Genomic DNA, 20822 nt, shown 5'->3' with positions numbered 1-20822 from the left:
CTAAATACGACATGCTCCCACTATTATTTACTAATCTTTTTATGCGATGGAGATTTTATATCTGGTATTTCATGGGGAGTCAATATTTTTCTTAATTTATGGCCAATTTTGAGCTTGATGTCCAGCAATATATGTTAATGACATAAATGCAATCACCTGAAAATGGCAAAAGGGCCAAAAATTGGATCATAATTAAATAAACAACAATACAGTCAAATTGCAGTGTGTTCATTGAAAAATTTTTGTATGACTGTTGTTCAGCAACATCAAACACTGTTTGTAACTGTTGTTCTTTATGTGTATTTTGATTTTCATCCACAGCACCAACACTTATTCTCCACAGCTCACCTTAACAAATAACCTTGTAAAACTTGACAAATAAGTATAATATTAAAGTTTCTGTCTTAAGCTCACAATCAACACAACAAAGTTAAATGAAAGCCTAATAGCAATATCAGTTTGATGTTGGCTTTATCCACAGTGCACTACACTTGTTCTATAAATAATTCTACTATATGAGAACACCCTACAGTTCTACCATATAAAATTCTTTTCCTCTTATTTATCATGTTTATCATAAGTGTATTAAACTGAACATCACACTTTAACTACATTATGCAGAAAATTTATATTTAGTAGAAAAAACCCATATTACTTATGTATGCTCTTGTGACAAACCAATCTTAAACTTGTTGCAAATATATTCCATAACACTGGACTTGTCAGCACACTGCTGTATAATCAGCACATAGGGATGGATTGAACTGTTGGCAAAAAAATTAAAGGAAGCAAGTCATTGAATTCATTATTGATTTTTTAGTCATGAGAAATACTCCTGGCACCTCATCTGTTGTTTGAGACAGACTGTTACTTGATACTGTAATGTGTTTAAGAATCCATACCTAAGGCAGTAATTTTTTGGATGTTTTCACATTTCTGATAAATATGTGCAGTCAGAACTCTTATCCAGTCTCAGAGGTAGTTAGCAGTTTTAGGGAGAACTGTGATAATTTGCATATAGCATTTATGCTAATTGTTATAAATACATTGTGTCATATTTTCACAATCATATGTGCTTCATTTGAAATTTTGTGGTAGATTAAAACAATCTGCCCGACATAGATTCAAACCTGTGACTTTGTGGGTCACAAGTAGTGCTTGCATAGCTCAGTCAGAAGAGCACTTCCCTGGAAAGGCAAAATTACCAAGTTTGAATCCCAGTTCTGTATGCAGTTTTAATCTGCCGGGAAGTTTCAAATCGGTGCACACTGCACTGCAGAGTGAAAATTTATACTGGATTTGATTATTTTTTGGTAAGTATGTTACATAAAAGTTATTAGCTTTGGCATTACAAATAAAGACTGTCAACAAAACCAAAGGAACATTGCTGCACAGCTAACACTTTCAAAAATAGATATTCTGAGATGCACAGAATTGGTGTGCAAGGCTGCAGGAGAACATCTTACTGTTTACAATGTCACAGATGGTTTGGTTTGTATGACAGTTCCAGTGCATAAGGTAAATACTGTTTCTTTCTCTTTCTTTATTTGTTGGGATTTAACAGTCCAACAGTATCATTCACTAATGATGGAGGACAATGTCAAATTTAAAAAAAAGGAAAAAAAAGAGACCAAGCAACCATCTTAGAAACCAACAGAGGTTAAGTCAATTTCTTACCAAAATATTAAGCCACCTACATGTTTCTGAAAGCTCGTGAAATACCTAAGGCTTGGTCTGTAGTGCTAAAATGTATTGTGTCACACACTGCTGATGAACCTCCAATTTGTGCTTAGTATGTTTTCTGCTAGAGGAAATGTTAAAACAGTCAATTGAACTCAAAATATATTAATACCCCACAACTGAATGATAGGAATCAAAAGATATTTGTAAATTTCCTTTTAAGAGCTTGTAGAATGGCTAGATATGTATGGTCTACATATGAGCGAGTGAGGTGGTGCAGTGTAAGACACTGGAATTGCATCATGAGGGTGGCAGTTCACATCACTGTCCAGGAAGGTCGGCATTTCACACACCCATTCACACATCCACATTTGGTTTTCTGTGATTTCCTTAAACTGTTTAAGGTGAATTCTGATTTCCTTGAAAAGGACACAGCTGATTTCCTTTCCTAACCTTCGCCAGTCAGAATTTGTGCTCTGTCTCTAATGACTGACTTCAGTTGGACTTTAAATACTAATCTTCCTTCCATTTTTTGATCTGCATAGGTTTCTAGATCTAGAGACCTTCTATCTTTCAGTTATAGAACAAAAGGTAAAAACAACGTGTTCCACTGGCTCATGTCTGTTGTGTGAAAAAGTTAGTGTCATTTACAGTAAATCTTTATAATTATTACATTTGTAACTAATTAGTATGTACATTGCTAACTGTAGGTAATAACTGAACAAGATGTATTGGTCAGTTGAAGAAGATAGACAGTGTGTGTAAAGTGGCCTGTGAGTACTGTACTCATAATTTCGTGAGTACCATAGCATTGGGCACTGTTATCACATCAGTTGATTCAAAATGTATTACTTACTAAAGTCATAGTATAATGCTAAAGCAGACATGGGTAAATAGAGCACTTTGTTCAGTATGTTTGTCTCCTTAGCATATCAATAGCATGTCTTTGGACATGTACACCAAGTGAAATCATTATCTAATTGCCAGTTTTTACACTTCATAGTAGGCTGTAAGGTGAATTTAAACATAGGCTATATACAAATAGAGAAACTGAAAAAAACAGATTCCTAAATTTAATGAACAATTAAATTAGTAAAATTTGTTATAACAAGAAAATGTTTAGGGCCTGAAATTACTTTTTGTTAATCAATTTAAATTCCAAGATGGCTACTTGTTTACTAACTTGCAAAAAACTGTTTGAACTGCTACATAAATACGTATAGTTGGTTTTGAAAAAAGGAGTTGTAGGTAGACATGCAGGTTTTCCAGTGTGCATTTATATGAAGGTTTTGCCTAGTTTGAATTCCAGCAAAGCAGGTACATTAAAGATATTTCAAGAACCATATGATGGATAATTGCAGTATAGTCATTGAACAAACAATTTCTTTTAATTTTGTTGGGGGGTACATTTTAAATATGTGTCTAAATTTCAGTTCACAAGATAGTTCAAAAATGACAGAAATGCAATATTGAAGTACTGAAAATTGTGGCGATAGAGTTGTTCTTCAGTTTCACACATATAATTGTTATTTGTCTTCAAAATAAAGAGTATTGTACTGAGCAATCAATCTATCACGTAGCAGGAGAAGTTAGTACATTTTTTTAGGAATCAGTTTGTTTCCCACTAAAGATACAATAAACCCAACAAAACAAAATATCCAGTGTATTTATTTCCTTTATTCAAATTGTATTACATTTCCACATTTCTATGTAACAGGATATATAATATATATGATACCAATAAGAACACTTATGCATCAAAAATTAACAGCTTTTACACAATTATGTGTAACGTTTAAAATAGTTTTAACTAAATTTTAGAATGTGATGTGATCTAATTTTCGCTGTGATTTATGTATGAAATTGCTGGTAGAAAAAGAAATCAGGCCTGCTGTTCAATATCCCACTACTGTATGATGTTCAAGTGACACCACTTAACTCAGATAGTAGAAGCATCTGTGACTGACCCATGAAAATTCTATTGTTACATTGTGAAACTGCTCTTCATGTTTATGAAAAGTCAGCAGTTTCGTTTTTATCAGTGCTATGCAGTAGTAGTAAGGCTGTACATAAAAACGATATCTGTGACATGGAATGAATCTAAAATAACACGTTGGAAAGTCACATGTAATTAATGATACACTGCCTTCAAATTAGCCTGCAAGTGCACAACGAATGTTATGAAACTGGTTCCATGTTGAAAAAGCAAGAAACTGAAACTGTAAGCAGTTGAAATACGTGAATGCAGCAGCGATGAAACAAGTATTTTTGAGGATAAGCAATGGGCATCCTCATGAAATTAAGAAAAGAATGTAGTTGACAGAGATGAAGAGGAAGTAGACAGAACATAACATCACGTACACGAGTTGAACATTCCATGAACAGCAAAATGTGTTTTGACTGACTAGAAGTCATAAGCAACACAAGATTACAAGCGCAAAAAAGACCTAATGGCAAATTTACAGTACCATCTTCTTAATAACAATTACTGTTAAATAACTCTACTGGCTTAAAAATACTTCCATCACCAAAGAACGGCATAGCACCCACATATTAATTTTGTCACAGGATACTTTATAACCATAACTATTACATGATCCATACAAATAAATGCATACAATAAGAAATCTAAATTACAGCAAAAAAATAATGAATTTGCAAACAAAAAAAAAAAGAACCAGTGGATGGACTGTAGCCCAAACGTCCCACCGTTTACAATTTCGGGCTGTGAATATGTTGTTAAGGTCACTTCTATAGCATATTCCCCCAAGACCACAGTTTATGTATAGTATTTATATATGTATCACATATAATAGCTTACTTTCCTCTCTGGCTCTATGTGAATGTGTGTGTGTGTGTGTGTGTGTGTGTGTGTGTGTGTGTGTAAGAGTGTGTAATTTAGTTTGTTAAAAGTTATGTATACAATATAGTCAATTTTTTTGGTTTCCTGGATTTTAATCGTTTTCCATCTCTTAAGAATCTACTCTTATTAACCCTAGATTTGAAAGCAGAAGTGAGCTTGTGTTAGTGCGGTGCGGCTGTGTTAGGGCGGCCAATGTGTGGCGTGTATACTTGTGAAGTGTATGTGTGTGGAGGCCACGCCCAGTATCTGTGGAAAGGATCTACACTCGTGTCCTGGGTTTAGGACTGAGGTTATTTTTTGTTTTAAAAGTGCCTGACTAAAGTCTCTTAAAGAGTTCAACTCCTTAAAAAATATCTATTTTTCTTCTCTCGTCGCAAAATAAACTTACATCTCCAATTCTACGTTAAAAAGTACCAGCTGTACATCATATGTATAAACAAATATATATATATGTATATATCTCTTTAAAATCTACAACCGCTGATACGCGTTTTCATCCACTGTGATATAGGAGTCGGTTACGACGTGCGACGTGGAAGCTCTCCAGTGTTAGAGGCAACGTGGCCTGCTCTTGCGACACCTGAACGTTTCTACAACCGAAATGTCCAGAGGCGCAAGATATAGTCCCCAACCTCGGGCTCGAACACTCGTGCAGACCACGTAGCATGCGATATGAGGCACTTGATCACTTTCGGTGATACATTATTCCCACGTTCGTAAAGTAATAATTATTCTCCTAAAAATTAGACCTCCACTAAACATCAAAATATTATCATATATATATATTTATGTATTTATGTATATATACTGACGAATGCTGAACGGTCTTCTCTAGAAAAGAAAAAACAAAGCTTGACGATAAAATATAAAATGGCAAATAAAGAATGGAGGAGGAGTTGTGTGGGTGGTCAGCTCACATGAGCTTCTGCTTGGCGCAGTCGGGGCAGATGATGTCGTCGGCGTCGGTGATGAATCCCCGACCAACGAGCGACGTCTTGCACATGGCGCAGATGAAGCAGTCGTTGTGCCAGTGGCGGTCCTCGAACGAGATGAAGCGCGTGCCGCCGATGCCTGCAACAGGGCCCGTGTCAATAACAAACGGGAACTGAGGTTTCCAATGTTGCTCTTTATTTAATTGTACAACTATTTCACGAGCTAAGTCTCCTGAAGTTTCCAGTTTGTGAAACCTCTCATAGGGGGAATATTTACGAAGATACAGATTGTGATGGGTGGATAAAAGGATATGGAACGAGATGGTATACATTAACAAGGAGCAACTACCAGGAAAAAATATTTTTTGAAACTATATGAACTGTTGCAATAGACAATGGGCGGTCTTCAGTTAGAAAATTAATTGCAAGTAGAGGAAATTAGAAATAAACTGCTGCTTTCTCGGATGAATTCTAAATTCCGTAACATAAGCTCATCAAAAAGAAAAGTGTTCTGACATTTGTGCAGATTACGTTTTAGTACAGGCCTCCATGACATTTGATACGTTTACACAGTGAGGAAGTTCCACGTTTTCATTCACATAGCCAGGTAGAACTTGACATGGTTGCTGCATCAGTGTTGCTGTCACGGCCATCTAAATTATAATCTATTTTCATGTTCACCATAAATGTACAGTTTACATTGAGAAGAACAAGTAGTGAAGTTGGAAAACATAAAACATTCGCAGTGGAGAGACTCATTCACAGCACAGTTAGTAATAGTTACTAGAACAGAAAGCACAGACCCCTCGTAACTGCAATGTAAATATGTAAAAATCCAGAAGAGGGCAGATATATAAAACCTACGTGGACTTAATGAATGTGTGTAATGCTTCTAGCGGCCCGAGCTTTAATGTATTTAACTTTTTCTTCAGTTATGTTTGCTGTCTGTCTCTATGGGTTATAAAGAAATAATAATTTGGTTTGTAGGACTGCTCAGCTGATAATCGTACAAACTACAACTCAGTGACAAGAATGTTAATCTTTACGAAACTGTTGAAATTATTTCATATCTTAGATTCGATTAATTTACAGTACGTCTTAAGTTTTCGGTTCATCTTATAAGAAGTTGGTGTTTTAAAGAGATGTGAATGGAAGAAGCTGTGCGTGGAGCAGACTGAACATAAGGTGGCGGAGTGAAGATATCGCCTAAAATCTCTCATACAAGCACCACTTAATTGTTTTTATGGTAGACGAAACAGTGAAATAAATGGAAAACTGAATAATAAAATCTGTCAACTGTCTTTCAATAGCGTTTTTACAACACCAGTCTACATTTCGGGTCCACAGCTTCATCATCACTGCTTCAGTTCTAATGGAAGTTAATCACAATGAATATCCATACATAAGAACTGAAGCCATCCCTCGGTAGAATTCATGCTTGGGTTTGAACGATCGTCTCCCATCTGATAGGATCCTTGGTCCCACTATTAAGTTTTCTACTCAACTGTTGTCCTTTCAGGGTTAAAAACGTTGTAATATGGAGGACAGTATCCTGCTACCAGCAGTACGTACCTGTGATGGGCTTGGAGCAGGCAGTGCAGCGCTTGGCGAACAGCTCGCCGAAGCAGTCGGCGCAGTAGGGTTTCTCGTCGCGGGACGTGAAGCGCTGGCCAGCCAGCGACGTGTTGCAGTTGGTGCACGTGAAGCACTCGCGATGCCACGGCTCGTTCTTGTAGGTCACGCCTCCGCTTGTAATAATCTGCAAACAACACCGCACTCGTCAACGTCATTCACTTTTGTACACGAGCCGTTCGAAATCGACTAAAACACATGGCCGTATACTACATACACACATACATACATACGAGGGAGACTCAACATTTTTAGAATACCATCGTTCTAAAAACAAATTAAGTTTGTTTATATGCGAAAGCTACTATCCAATGTTTTGCGATTTGATCGTAGCGTAATTTGTTCAGATTGTTCCAATAATTTGTTAATTCTCATGATTTAAATGATAATTTCTGACCTTAACTGTTGTTGTTGTTGTGGTCTTTAGTCCTGAGACTGGTTGGATGCAGCTCTCCACACTACTCTATCCTGTGCAAGCTTCTTCATCTCCCAGTACCTACTGCAACCTACATCCTTCTGAATCTGTTTAGTGTATTTATCTCTTGGTCTCCCTCTACGATTTTTACCCTCCACGCTGCCCTCCAATAATAAATTGGTGATCCCTTGATACTTCAGAATATGCCCTACCAATCGATCCCTTCTTCTAGTCAAGTCGTGACAAAAATTTCTCTCCAATTCTATTCAATACCTCCTTATTAGTTATGTGATCTACCCATCTAATCTTCAGCATTCTTCTGTAGCATCACATTTCGAAAGCTTCTATTCTCTTCTTGTCTAAACTATTTATCGTCCACGTTTCACTTCCATGCAAATACTTTCAGAAACGACTTATTGACACTTAAATCTATACTCGATGTTAACAAATTTCTCTTCTTCAGAAACGCTTTCCATGCCATTGCCAGTCTACATTTTATATCCTCTCTACTTCGACCACCATCAGTTATTTCGTTCCCCAAATAGCAAAACAGTATAAGAAGAATGGGCAGCTTTGAGGGATGAAATAGTGAAGGTAGCAGAGAATCAAGTTGGTAAAAAGAAGAGGGCTCATAAAAATCCTTGGGTAACAGAAGAGATATTGAATTTAACTGATGAAAGGAGACAATACAAAAATGCAGTAAATGAAGCAGGCAAAATGGAATAAAAACGTCTGAAAAATGAGATCAACAGGATGTGCAAAATGGCTAAGCAGGGATAGCTAGAGGACAAATTTAAGAATGTAGAGGCACATATCACCAGGGGTTAGATAGATACTGCCTACAGGAAAATTAAAGAGACCTTTGGAGAAAAGAGAACCACTTGTACGAATATCAAGAGCTCAGATGGAAACCCAGTTCTAAGCAAAGAAGGGAAAGCAGAAAGATGGAAGGAGTATATAGAGGGTCTATACAAGGGCGATGTTCTTGAGGAGAGTATTATAGACATGGAAGAGAACGTAGATGGAGATGAAATGGGAGATACGATACTGCGTGAAGAGTTTGACAGAGCACTGAAAGACCTAAGTCGAAACAAGGCCCCGGGAGTAGACAACATTCCATCAGAACTACTGACAGGCTTGGGAGAGCCGGGCCTAACAAAACTCTACCATCTAGTGAGCAAGATGTACAACGTGGATGTAGGTTTAGAAATGCATCTGGTGAAGAAGCTCCATCTAAAGCAACAATTTGTAATTCCTACAGCGAATTCAACAGAGATCAGATTTTCTTAGTGATGAATTTCGTGAAAGGCGCCAAGAACTGAATTTAATGGTGAAAATATTAACGCTGCTCGAACAATGCTCGAAGGAGATCGACGGACATCTTATAAATTTATTCGAGCGACAATGGGCATTGGTATGAATCATCCAAAAAAAATTACATCACAGTTAGATGTGAGAAAACTTTGTTGTCGACGGATTCCACAGAAAGTGACTCCCGATCAAAAACAACAAAGCGTTGATTGGCACAGAAAAATTCTGGAAAAATTTTATGGCGGCAATTCATATTTAGTTTGGAATATCATTATTGGTGATGAACTTTGAATGTACTGTTACGATCCTGAAAAGTCGATCGATCTGCTGAATGGGTCTGTCGAACAGAACCCAAGCGTACGAAGTTCGGCGAATTCGCAGTGATGGCCAGAAGATGGCTGCTAGAATATTTTTCTATAGCATTAGAAGACAGTCTAACTGTTACTGTCGATTGATACACAAATGTCCGTTTACCATAAATTTTCGAAAAAGTTCGTGAAAATAAATAATTTTCCATTACAACAACGCATTATCCAATACAGAAAACTACCAACTGAGAGTGCGGATGCCCAAAGGTCATCCGTGTATGTAAGCTATGGAACATTATAAAAACTTGATTCCCGAAGGGCCTCAGGATGAGCGGCCTCTTTGCTTTAAGGTCTGGTTTCATAGAATGCAAAAATATATTGACATTACAGGTGAATATTTTAGAAAACAAATCATTTAATTTTTTAAAAACTCATTTTGTGAAGGTTTTCTGTGGCATCCACGTACATATGATTCCGAAATGTAGGCAAGCAACAAGATATGTTGACTGTTTACACTAGTTGGCGGAACCAATGACTGAATTGCTTTCGATAAACATCGTCGTGACGCTACTTTTAAGAAGACAAACAGATACACAGCGGCTCAACAAAATGTAAATATTTACGTTGTGATATAGATCGGAATGTGCAAATAAATCTCCTCCCCCCCCCTTTTTCCTTTCTCAAATCAGATATTATAAAGGTTGTTTAGTTACCTTTATAGCTACATAAACTGGTTACTTACGTGTATGTAAGCCGACAATGTGTCGTCACAATGTTAATGTCGACATACATGGTCTGTATAAGTGACTGATTACCACTGTGTATTTTGTTCTTTTTTTCCCCAGGTGTGAGTACACTCTTTTACGTATGTTAACAGGTGAAGAGTGGGTCAGCATTTTGTATCATGATGTGTAGGCATAGACAAAGATTTGATTATTCGACAATAGTTATGTTTAAACAGTCAGAACGTTTGTATGGTATGAGTTTCTGACAGATGCTGGTATGATTGTGAATTCGTAAGAGTTTATCTCATACAGCAGTGGCATGAAGCTATAATAAGGAGACTTGTCATGACGTCACAAACTTGAAGCAGACGTCTTCCATGTCAGTTGCCCCAAACGTTAGCTTCTGATGGAAATGTTTTGATAATTATATGCTAGTTTGTCTCACTTACGCGTGAACTAGTCCTTTTGATTATAGCCTAAAGTCTAAGGAATCACATTTTACTTCTAACTGGACTCGTTCAAGCGATATTTCTTTTTGCGTACATGAATTTTGGCTACGCTGTTTCCTGTCGTGATTTTCGATTCAAGAAAATGCTAAATTACGAAAGCAAGCATTTCACATCACACACTTCTTTTCTTGGTTATTCGAAATGTATAACAAAAAAAGCTACATTAACGAGGTGAATGCGTCGTATTATTGAGTTAAATAATGAGCGTTTGAGACCAAGAAAAACGTCTGAAAATACCATTCTGACACTGTTATTCCCGATGCACTATAAAATTTATAATTGAAAACAAATGTTTCGTGCATACGATAGAAATTAAGAACAAGAAGCAATCACAAACAGTATTCTAGTAATGTTTCAGGGTATCTAACATGGCGACACCAGCTTCAATGCAATCAACAGCCAAGTCTGTTGAGCCATATCTCCATCAACAGCTCTTACCTAAATAATAATCTCTGAAGTGATATAGACGAAAGGCAATGTTATTTCATGTTTCGACAAGGTTCGTGCTTGCCGGATCACTGTGTTTAGCAGTACAGTGTGTTAAAATATATCTGGCGTATATATTGCTTGCTGTAATCCCTGTTTTTAATTCGCCTTCACGTCGTATGATGAAACAACTAGTATATATGTCCACATATGTTTTGTGATATTTCGGTGCCATATTTCATCCAGACGTATTTGATTTCTGCTCACTTTGTTAATAATGCTCCTTAAACTGTATTTGTGAAATGTAATCGCATTATGCCTTGCACTTTGTAACCCATACTTTTACTGGTTTCAGTTTTCACCATTGCACTTTATAATGCCACTACAGCGGAAATCGCGATAGTGCAATAAATAAATAACAAAGTCTTACAGCTAAATTGCAGTAATAATCTTATTAAAAAGTTAAGTTGTACTATTACGTTCTAACCTAACCACTATTTCGCCAATCGCTACAGCTTCCGAAAAAAAATTATCGAACGCCATACACCATGTAGTAACGTCTTACTACAAATCACAGATACTGCACTTTTTAACGAAATAATATCCCAACAAACCCCATTTAATTCACGTACTTTCCGCACGAGGCGCTGACGATCGTAGACAATCGGAAGAGGCATTACCACAGCACCTGTATATCGCTACCGACTTTCCTTCCGTCCTGACTGGTACTTGAGTTCACGCGTGATAACAACTGCTTTTTCGCCTGAGTCAGCCCCTTTTTTTGAACCATAAAACCCAAAAAATCTGTCGAACAATAGCCTGTGCCTTGTGATTGGAAGAAAGCACAGGTCACAGCCGTTAACATGAAGTGCAGCAGAAGTGATTCATGAAACTACTGTCCAATATCTCCTACATCTATTTCTTGTAGAATCTTAAAACATATTCTGAGTTAATATGTAATGACGAATCACTAAAAGAATGACCTGCTCCATTCCATCCAGCATGGATTCCGAAAACAGTGATCATGTGAAACCCAAAACGTACTTTCTTCGCACGATAAGCTGAAACCCATGGGTCAAGGTAGACCGGTAGAAGGCATCTGACTCAGTACCAGACACACGCTTCTTATTAAGAGTACTATCATATGGGGGTATCAAGCAAGATTTGACTGGACTGAGTATTTGGTGGTAGGGAGGACATAGAATGTTATCTTGGATACAGAGTCACTGACAGATGCAGAACTAACTTCAAGTGTGCCTCAGAAACGCGTGTTGGGATTCTTGCTGTTCATGTTGTATGTTAATGACCTTGCAGGCAATATTAGGTAACAGCAACATCAGACTTTTCGCGCGCAAAAATTTTGCACTTCACGACATGAAAGAATGAGTATCCTATGGTTGCAATATCAATCAATCACTGTAGGAATCGGGCAACTCGTATAAACAGCCGAGTGTCGCAGTTTGTACGGATGTGTAATGGAACGATCATTGAGGCTCAGTCGTAGGTGTAGCAGGTGACAGGCTGTGGTTTATTGGTAGAATATGTACAAAACTACTGGGCAGAGTACATGTTGCTGCGTCCAGCACCTCGTAGTTTCAGTGTGATGGAGCCCAAGTACGTTTCCTTGTTGGTCGGCGAGCACTGTTAACCGTCCATTTTGTGGAACACTGAATTGATCGAACATGACCTGTTGCGTACCTGGTTTCACGTTTCCTGATTTGTGTGTGTGTGTGTGTGTGTGTGTGTGTGTGTGTGTGTGTGTGTGTGTGTGTGTGTGTTTTTTTTGTGTCTTATGAGAAGTACGGGACACACCACTGCAGTTGCCACCAAAACTGAGCTAAATGTCCAGATCAGTGAGACGTTCTACGACTTATGACAGGATCTTGCCGTGCTCGAATCGTAGCTGTGAGAATATTAAGCATATGAGGCTCAGCATAGACAGAACAACTGGTGTAAATTTATTGGAAAATGCGTTTAATAAAATGTATTTTATTTAGAATTGTTGTTCAGTTTTATGTTAAGATGTGCGAGTGAGTTACATTCGTAAAATATGGATGGAAAAACATTCTGTCTAAGTCACTAATAATGATTTCTACTAACAAACACCGTAAAATTGTTGATACTCGTTACGGGTGTACCAAACGTGTAAGTAATAAACAAATGGTGCAAATAAAATTTTTGCTAAGAAAGAAATGATCTCCTGTGTGATATACCGTTTATCGGAGAGAGTATGTAACAGCCTGTAGTAACGAAGTATGGAATGGTCAGTCCGCCTACTAAAAGCTTTATGAGAGCGGCACTAACGTAGGCCCTGAACAGACGATGCAATGTTTAGGATCTATGGCAGAGAGGGGAACACACCAGCTTTTAGCAGGGTGATGACTCGGGACATGTCTCCAAAGAACGCACTGCTAGGCGGTTGTGTTGAGATATCATAACACTACAGAAAGTTCCCCAACTAATATGCGTAAGGGAAAGGTCTTCATAAAAATGAAGGCGTAACTATATAGCTCTTCTGCTACCACACACTGCCTATATATGTTTTATGTTACGAAACTGATTAATATGAATTCAGTTTTTCTCGTCTTTCGTACACCTACATTGCAATTTGTTTAAAAATTGCACTGTAATGTTTTGGACATGGAAAAATAATTTAATGAATAATTTAAAGAAAATTGGATACGTGTACAATTACGAAGCTGCGAGCTGGGTTTTTCTATTACTCATTTTTAAAGAGCGGTCAACTATGGAGATGCCGGAACGTAATAAATTTATATTAAATACAACAAAGATACAGGCTGATAACTTTCAATTATTATACGAACTGCTAGGGTAACTTATGGAAAAACCGGATGTGAAAGGATTAACAAAGCCGTGACTAAAAAAAGCAATTTACAAAATGTCTGTTTGCAACCTTTATTCTAATAGTCCAGTCAAATTGCAGATATACCTTGCAAAAGGTGGGGTAGAAGATTTTATTTTTTTAACTCGTTCATATTGTTGGAAAGGTTACAAAACCAAGTTTTGCCAACAAAATTTCTCTTGGGAAAACTTTCTGTAGTCAAAAAACTTCTAAAATTTCGGACTTTTTTCAGTTTTTTCAAAATATCTCAGTTTCATTTGCATCTATCGCTTTAACGTCTATTTTCTTTTTTAAAGAGCACAAAATTCTCTACAAATTTGATTCTTACCATTTTTTCTACTCCCAGTATCTAAGGCGCTACAGCGTGTCAAAAAATACCAATTTTTCATATTTTGAGCATAGTGGCAAGATACCCTATTTTTGAACACTACTTTTTCAGTTTCTGTTTGTGTAGTATAAATACATTATACATCATGCTATATGTTGGAATTTACCACCTCACTTTCAGGTACTCAATTTCTCTGTATGCAACATGAGGATTGCTGGGCAACCAACTATTGTGATTCTTACATCACTACCTGAAGTTCACTATGGGGCACCTCAGCCCTGGTATTTGTAAAACTATAAATATAAAAATGCATCATTAAGACGCACACACACACACACACACACACACACACACACACACAATAAATTGTCTCAGGAAACTGAACTACTATTAGTGCAATAGGCAACCTAATTAGGTAGGTAATTATTCTCGTGTATAAAGGCCACACAGTTGACATTAAAAATAAGTAGCTTTATTACAATTAAAATGCATTGTAACTTACTAAAAAATGTTGACAGTTCTGGGTTTGTAATACTTGTAATATCGCACTTCAGCGCACTTGACACAGGTATGAGTATCACTTCCAACGTTTTGATGGGCCAGGTTCCTCAGTGTCACCAGAAATACTTTGAGTTACGGATTCAGGGTCTGTACATAGGGTTGATCCCAGATTGACCTCTTCTTTAAACAGCGAGTCAGCCTCAGCAAGTTCGTTGATTTCGTCAGCAGTTTCCTCAACATCCTCCATAACATCTTCTTCACTGTCTTCATATAAAAATTTTGGCACGATTTCACAGTGGACCCCAATACATTTCTTGCAAATTGAAGAACATTTCAAACCCGCTTTTCTGCAGGAGCACGCTTCGCCACAGTTCAGCTTGCATGAGCATGAAACAATGTGAAGAAGTGCTTCAGGTGCTGGATCTTGGCTCATTATAACGAATTTTAGACCGTGGTCACTGTGATTCCAGCCCCATTTCTCAGGATGTTTCCAGTTTCCCATCCAACTTTGGAGTTGTTGGTAAGTCCGCAACGAATGATGTTGTGCAGCATCTTGTGTAGGTGGCAACCGTGCAAGATTCAGTTTGCTTTTTGTGGCAGACTTGGCAAATAGCTGGTACCGCAAATGGTCTAGTGTGTGGGAACTGCTGACACCTCCACTATACAATGCGATAGTAACCTGTTCTCCTGCTGTTATTATTTCTTCACTGGTAGCATGTGGTTTATTGAACGTGCAAAGTGCTGAGGTTAGGTGTTCATTTTTCGCAACAATATTGCAGCACTTAATTTTTCCTTGATCAAAAAAAGCGGATGTTGCATCACATCCGCTACAGACGTGAGTGAACAGAATATATTCACTGTCAAACTTGTTAGATGCAGTGGAAAACCAACTTGTCTTCTGCATTTCCTCTTCCTGGCTTTAAGAAAAATAAGTTTTCAATGCCTTGCCCCAAACCGGTCATGAGCAAAAGCAGATAATCATCATCTCCTACAATGACAACACTTCCAAAATCTTTGGTTCTTGAAATGGCAGATGTTATAATCATAACGTCAGCATCTTCTTGTGCCTGGCTTTGAAGCTGTTTCAGCTATCACCACATAGTCACCATATTTCTGGAAAAGGCGAGCCTTGACAGTTCGAATATCAGGACGAGATGATGTGGGTATTTGCTCTAACAGATCGTCCATAGAAAACTGACATTCTTCCGTCTTGGTTTCCAGGTAGGCAAATATAGCCTCCATGCCTTCACCTACTTGTGTTGCAGGTCGATAACCTCGATTCTCTCCAGTAGCTGAAACACAGTGAAAGAACTTTCTGTAGCAAAATCTGTGGTATTGCCCATCTGCAGCAACCAAATCATTTACATTTTGAATCCGTTCTGTCACTTGTTGACCAAATTCATCACCACGTCGTTTAGCCTGTTCTAATACTGTCGATTGGCAATCTTAACTGCTTGGTTAAAAAGTCATCAGAATTCCCTTTTGCAAATAAGAAGCATTTCTCTTTGAAATTGAACTGACCTTTTTCCTGCGACCGACGTAGCACGCCTGTTGGTTCCTGAGGATGTAGAAGGCTAGCTGCTATCATTCTCTCATTAATGTACTTCTTGTAGCATGCTTCACGCAACATCACTTCACTGAGCGTTTTCAAAAACGAGCGTGGGCAGACTCCCTGCGTTTAGCACTAAATCGATAAGTGTGCTCAGTCCTTTGTTTTTCACAAATGGTTCAAATGGCTCTGAACACTATGGGACTTAACATATATGGTCATCAGTCCCCTAGAACTTAGAACTACTTAAACCTAACTAACCTAAGGACATCACACACATCCATGCCCGAGGCATGATTCGAACCTGCGACCGTAGCGGTCGCGCGGTTCCAGACTGAAGCGCCTAGAACCGCACGGCCACACCGGCCGGCTTCTTTTTCACATTGCGTCCACCACTCACCACAGTTTTTTCGCAAATGAAACACAAATTCATGTCAGACATACTCATTTTCAGCACCACAACATATACTGAATGGAAGCGACTCCAAACTGTAGGACCCTTATTGTTGTGTGCTAGTCGCTGTCAGCGCGCTGTGAACAATCACCAGAGATAATCGCCTTCCGCCCGCCAAAGAATAAATACGCTTTTGTCCGCTAAAGAACAATTCCTACATACTTTTTCTTATAACTGATCATTAACGTCAATCAACTGTAGAAAATGTACGGCACCTGCATGCAATCGTATTACATATTGTAACATAAATAAACTTCACGCAATCCGACGTGAATGTGTTCGTAGTTACTGAATATGATGCTGTTTGTCCTGGCCCTGCAGCAGAGTGAGATGGTAAATTCCAATGAATAACATGATGAGTAATATGTTTATACTACACAAATAGAAACTGAAATAACAGTTTTCAAAAATTAGGTAATTTGCCACTTTGCTCGAAATTTGAAAAATTGGTATTTTTTGACGCGCTGTAGCGCCTTAGATACTGGGAGTAGAAAAAAATGGTAAGAATCAAATTTGTAGAGAATTTTGAGCTCTTTAAAAAAGAAAATAGACGTTAAAGCGATAGATGCAAATGAAACTGAGATATTTTGAGAAAAACTGAAAAAGTCCGAAATTTTCGAAGTTTTTTAACTGCAGAAAGTTTTCCCAAGAGAAATTTTGTTGGCAAAACTTGGTTTTGTAACCTTTCCAACAATATGAACGAGTTAAAAAAATAAAATCTTCTACCCCACCTTTTGCAAGGAACAGGCTTTTTTTCTGACAGTTTTACTGGACTATAGCCTGTTCATGACTTACTGGGCGTATGGGCAACATGTACCTTTTTTTTTACGCGTTACCTATTATTGCAAATTTAACGATAATGGCAGTCTTTGAATCAGGTTTTTTAAATAATAGTGGTAATTGCTGAATCGATTAGATTGAGGCCAAAAAATCGTATCAATTCTCTGCGTAATACCTGCAGTCATGTCTATGTCTGCCGATGGCTGTCGTTGCAAGATAGTATAGTTCCGTCTGTCTATACGTTAAATGAACCGTCACTTCACTCACCAACCTGGCAAGATATTGATGTTATTTACTTGTGTAATTGACGGTTTCTTGATGAATAATAGGCAAAGAATGCACATGAATAACAAACAAAGACTGCACCTGTATGTCTTATTACGTGTGGCTTGAATATGGCGTGTGTGTGTGTGTGTGTGTGTGTGTGTGTGTGTGTGTGTGTGTAACGATCCTTATTGGTTACGTTAAAGTGATAATTTTATTTCGGACGAAGAAAATGCGATAGGAAGTCATACCTTATTGCACTTGACACATCTTGTGGCGAACTTCTCCTCGTAGCATGTGGCGCAGTAGATCTCCTGCTCGCGAGGGATGAAGCTCTTGGTGCCTATGGGAGTCTTGCACACGCAGCAGCAGAAGCACTTCTCGTGCCACTGGCGTGTCTTGTACTCCATCTTCTTAGTGCCTGCAACAAGGAAAGGTGGCCGTTGTCATATGCTGTCTGTCTGATGATCACGAAAGAAAGGAAAAACATTTAGCTAAGACTGAAATTGTGGATGGAGGAAGACTAGCGAAATGATGTCCATCGAACCCAGCATGAAAACGATCACCGAACACCTGTAGGAACACATTTCTACGATCGCTGAAATTAAGAAATGTGTAATATACTTGAAGTGTAACTGCTGCAAGTCCCTAGAATTTGTTTCTTAATCTTACGCTACCGACTTCTCTCTTCTGTACCAACTTTACACAAAACATACGCAAGGAACCATCCGTTTAATACATTGTGAAAGTGACAGATTCATTCGACATACTATCCTAGGAGTATAGCAAGCAGCGAAGTTGGTGTATGGACTTTTGGAGCCAGCGGTGAAGTTGGTGTATGGACTTTTGGATTAAAACTAATCTGAAGTTCACAAAATTAAGAATGCAAAATCTGTTTTCTCCCACAATCATCAGACAAGGCTATTCAAGCGAGAAACTCCGTGTGAAATGAATCAATGGTTAAAACCCTCACCATATCGCCCGCGTACATAGTTTTTCCTCATTTTATGGTAAATGCTCTTAAATTATCAGGACTGAATTCTGTTCTACTTCGGGTTTACATGTCATTGTTATACAGAACCATGTTTGAATGGATTTAAACAGCGGTCCAAAGCGTAAAACGTCAATGTTTCGCAGATATACGTATTTTGACGCAGCAAATTTCTTGTTAAAATCTCAAGCATAGCAGCGATCAGGACGATAAACGCCGCAGACAGCAGAGAGGAAGCTACTGTGATTGCTAGTTTCCCATCAGTTCATTAATATATCAAAAAAGGGACATTCCTTCGACTACTGCCGCACACTTTCTGTGAAAAAGAAAGAGTGAAACAGAAGCGAGATCATCTCCTCTCTGGAGATATCGTCATTAGCAAGATGTTAAGCCCTCGGAAGAGAGAGAGAGAGAGAGAGAGAGAGAGAGAGAGAGAGAGAGAGAGGAGGGGGGGGGGGGGGACGCCATTGCATGGTAGCAATGAAAGATAACCCGCTGCTGGCAGGCACGTGTTGTAAGCTGCATGCTGTGCTACACAACTCCTTGATCCGTAAACTTAAAGGGGCCGCTAAGGATTTCTCAGAATTCAGTATCTCGATCGTACGTGACAGATGGGGGAAAAGCTCTGGACCAGAGATTAGATTGTGGTGGCTAACTCGCTTAAGAGGACCCTGGTGCGAGGTCGACTATTTGCGGGCACCCACATCATCGCGGCTGCTGCGGCTTCCATCCTTCACGTTATCGTGACAGCGTAATGACAGGAATGGCCAGAAAAGGAGGCGGAGTAGCAAGTCACGGCACCGCCCACGCCGGCGCACTCGTCTAGTGAGGAACGGAGCGTTAACAACAGTCCAGAGCCAGGGGAAAGTGGCCACCAACTCATTTACGTCTTAGCCAGCCCAACCCCCCCCCCCCCCACACCCACCCACCCCAAGTACAACCAGACAGTCGCAAACTGGTTCTGACAGATGAAGTATCAAATACCTACATGTTAGCAAACTATCTCATTCATCGAATTAATTTTTAAAGCGGAGTACGCTGTGTCGCCCAAAACGCTATATTATAAAGAACGAGCTCCACATTTTCACGACACCTTTTGCACAATCACATTCGAGGAGAACGTCTGCTCATCCGAAACAAGGTTTCCCTATAATGCTATTGGCGAATGCTAGAGTTCTTCCTTTCATGGCCCATGATCGTTTTCCTCTCTGATCCTCCTGTAGCTAGCGAGCAATCTCTAATGATCGTAACATGGAAGAGACAATAAACAAATTTTCCCATACTTCCTACAATGGCTGAAGCCAATGCGTGTGTTTCGTGAACCTACCTTTTTCAGACAGTAAAATGAGTAGCTGATTTTTGCCGAGATCTTTATCTCAGGAAAATGCGATCTAAAATGCTTCCTTAAATTTTCAAAACTCTTTCAGGCATTGCCTTCAGTGACCGAATAGGAACTGTAGGCAGATCTGAGTTAGCATCCGTCGCATCTTTCACCAGCCTACTGAAAAAATACGATACACAATTTTATAGTGCTGAGCTAGAGATGCAGTTATAATTTTCATCCTTATACTACTTCTGCGAAATAAAAACTGTTTCGGCTCACATACTAGTGCAAGACGGGGCACCGGGTTGAATATACGGAGTGCAGGATGGTCTAGGCAAAGTCACAGACAGGTCTATGATGACACCTGTCAAGCAGCGACCATGGAACTTCTCATATCGCCAACAAAGTAGACAATGTAATGACAATTTTACAGCTAGGAACACTGCCTTTGGAGAACATGACGATTGTCTTGTAAACTAAATGATTTTTTTTTTCAGCCTCTGCCTCACAAATGATATCAAAACCGGCATAGAATTCTTAGCAAGTCATTATTAGACGACACTGGAAACGGGTCCCATAACGCCCGTCTACCGACGTGATCCGCGAGTAGCAAACTGTTCACCGGCGGGCTTCGTTCAACACGTTTCTACAACCAACTGATAACTTGCTACGAAGTCGGAACGTGTTAAGATGTCAATCGCTTGAAATAGCAACTGCCATCTCTTTAGTAACAGTACTACTAATTGCTGTAACTGAAATAATTCAAAGGAAATTTGTCTTCCATCCTTGAAGAGGAACTTTATTATAAAAGCGTGGACCAAAGCAGGACAAGAAATTAGTGTGACGCAGTCAGATGCGAAGAGTCTAGTTCTGCCGATGGCGTCTTAGTCTTACGCCACTGTTCTTGGCACGTCTGCTGGAGCAGAGCTTTGTAAGTTTGCCACGACTACCATGCAACTCCATTTTC

At 38.8% G+C, this 20822-nt stretch overlaps 1 protein-coding gene across 1 annotated transcript in view; it reads right to left on the bottom strand.

Moving 5' to 3' along the window:
• Positions 1 to 3337: 3337 nt before the first annotated feature.
• LOC124712154 overlaps positions 3338 to 20822 on the bottom strand; it is a 1187639-nt gene continuing 1170154 nt past the window's right edge. The window contains exons 9-11 of the mRNA XM_047242451.1: positions 17792 to 17961; positions 7048 to 7234; positions 3338 to 5614 (exon numbers count right to left, since the gene is read on the bottom strand). Coding sequence (XP_047098407.1) covers positions 5457 to 5614; positions 7048 to 7234; positions 17792 to 17961 — 515 coding nt within the window. The 3' untranslated portion in view covers positions 3338 to 5456. The remainder of the gene's footprint in view (positions 5615 to 7047; positions 7235 to 17791; positions 17962 to 20822) is intronic.

Source organism: Schistocerca piceifrons, chromosome 8 (genome assembly GCF_021461385.2).
Source record: "Schistocerca piceifrons isolate TAMUIC-IGC-003096 chromosome 8, iqSchPice1.1, whole genome shotgun sequence".
NCBI lineage: Eukaryota > Metazoa > Arthropoda > Insecta > Orthoptera > Acrididae > Schistocerca > Schistocerca piceifrons.
This window is presented reverse-complemented; position numbering and strand designations above follow the sequence as displayed.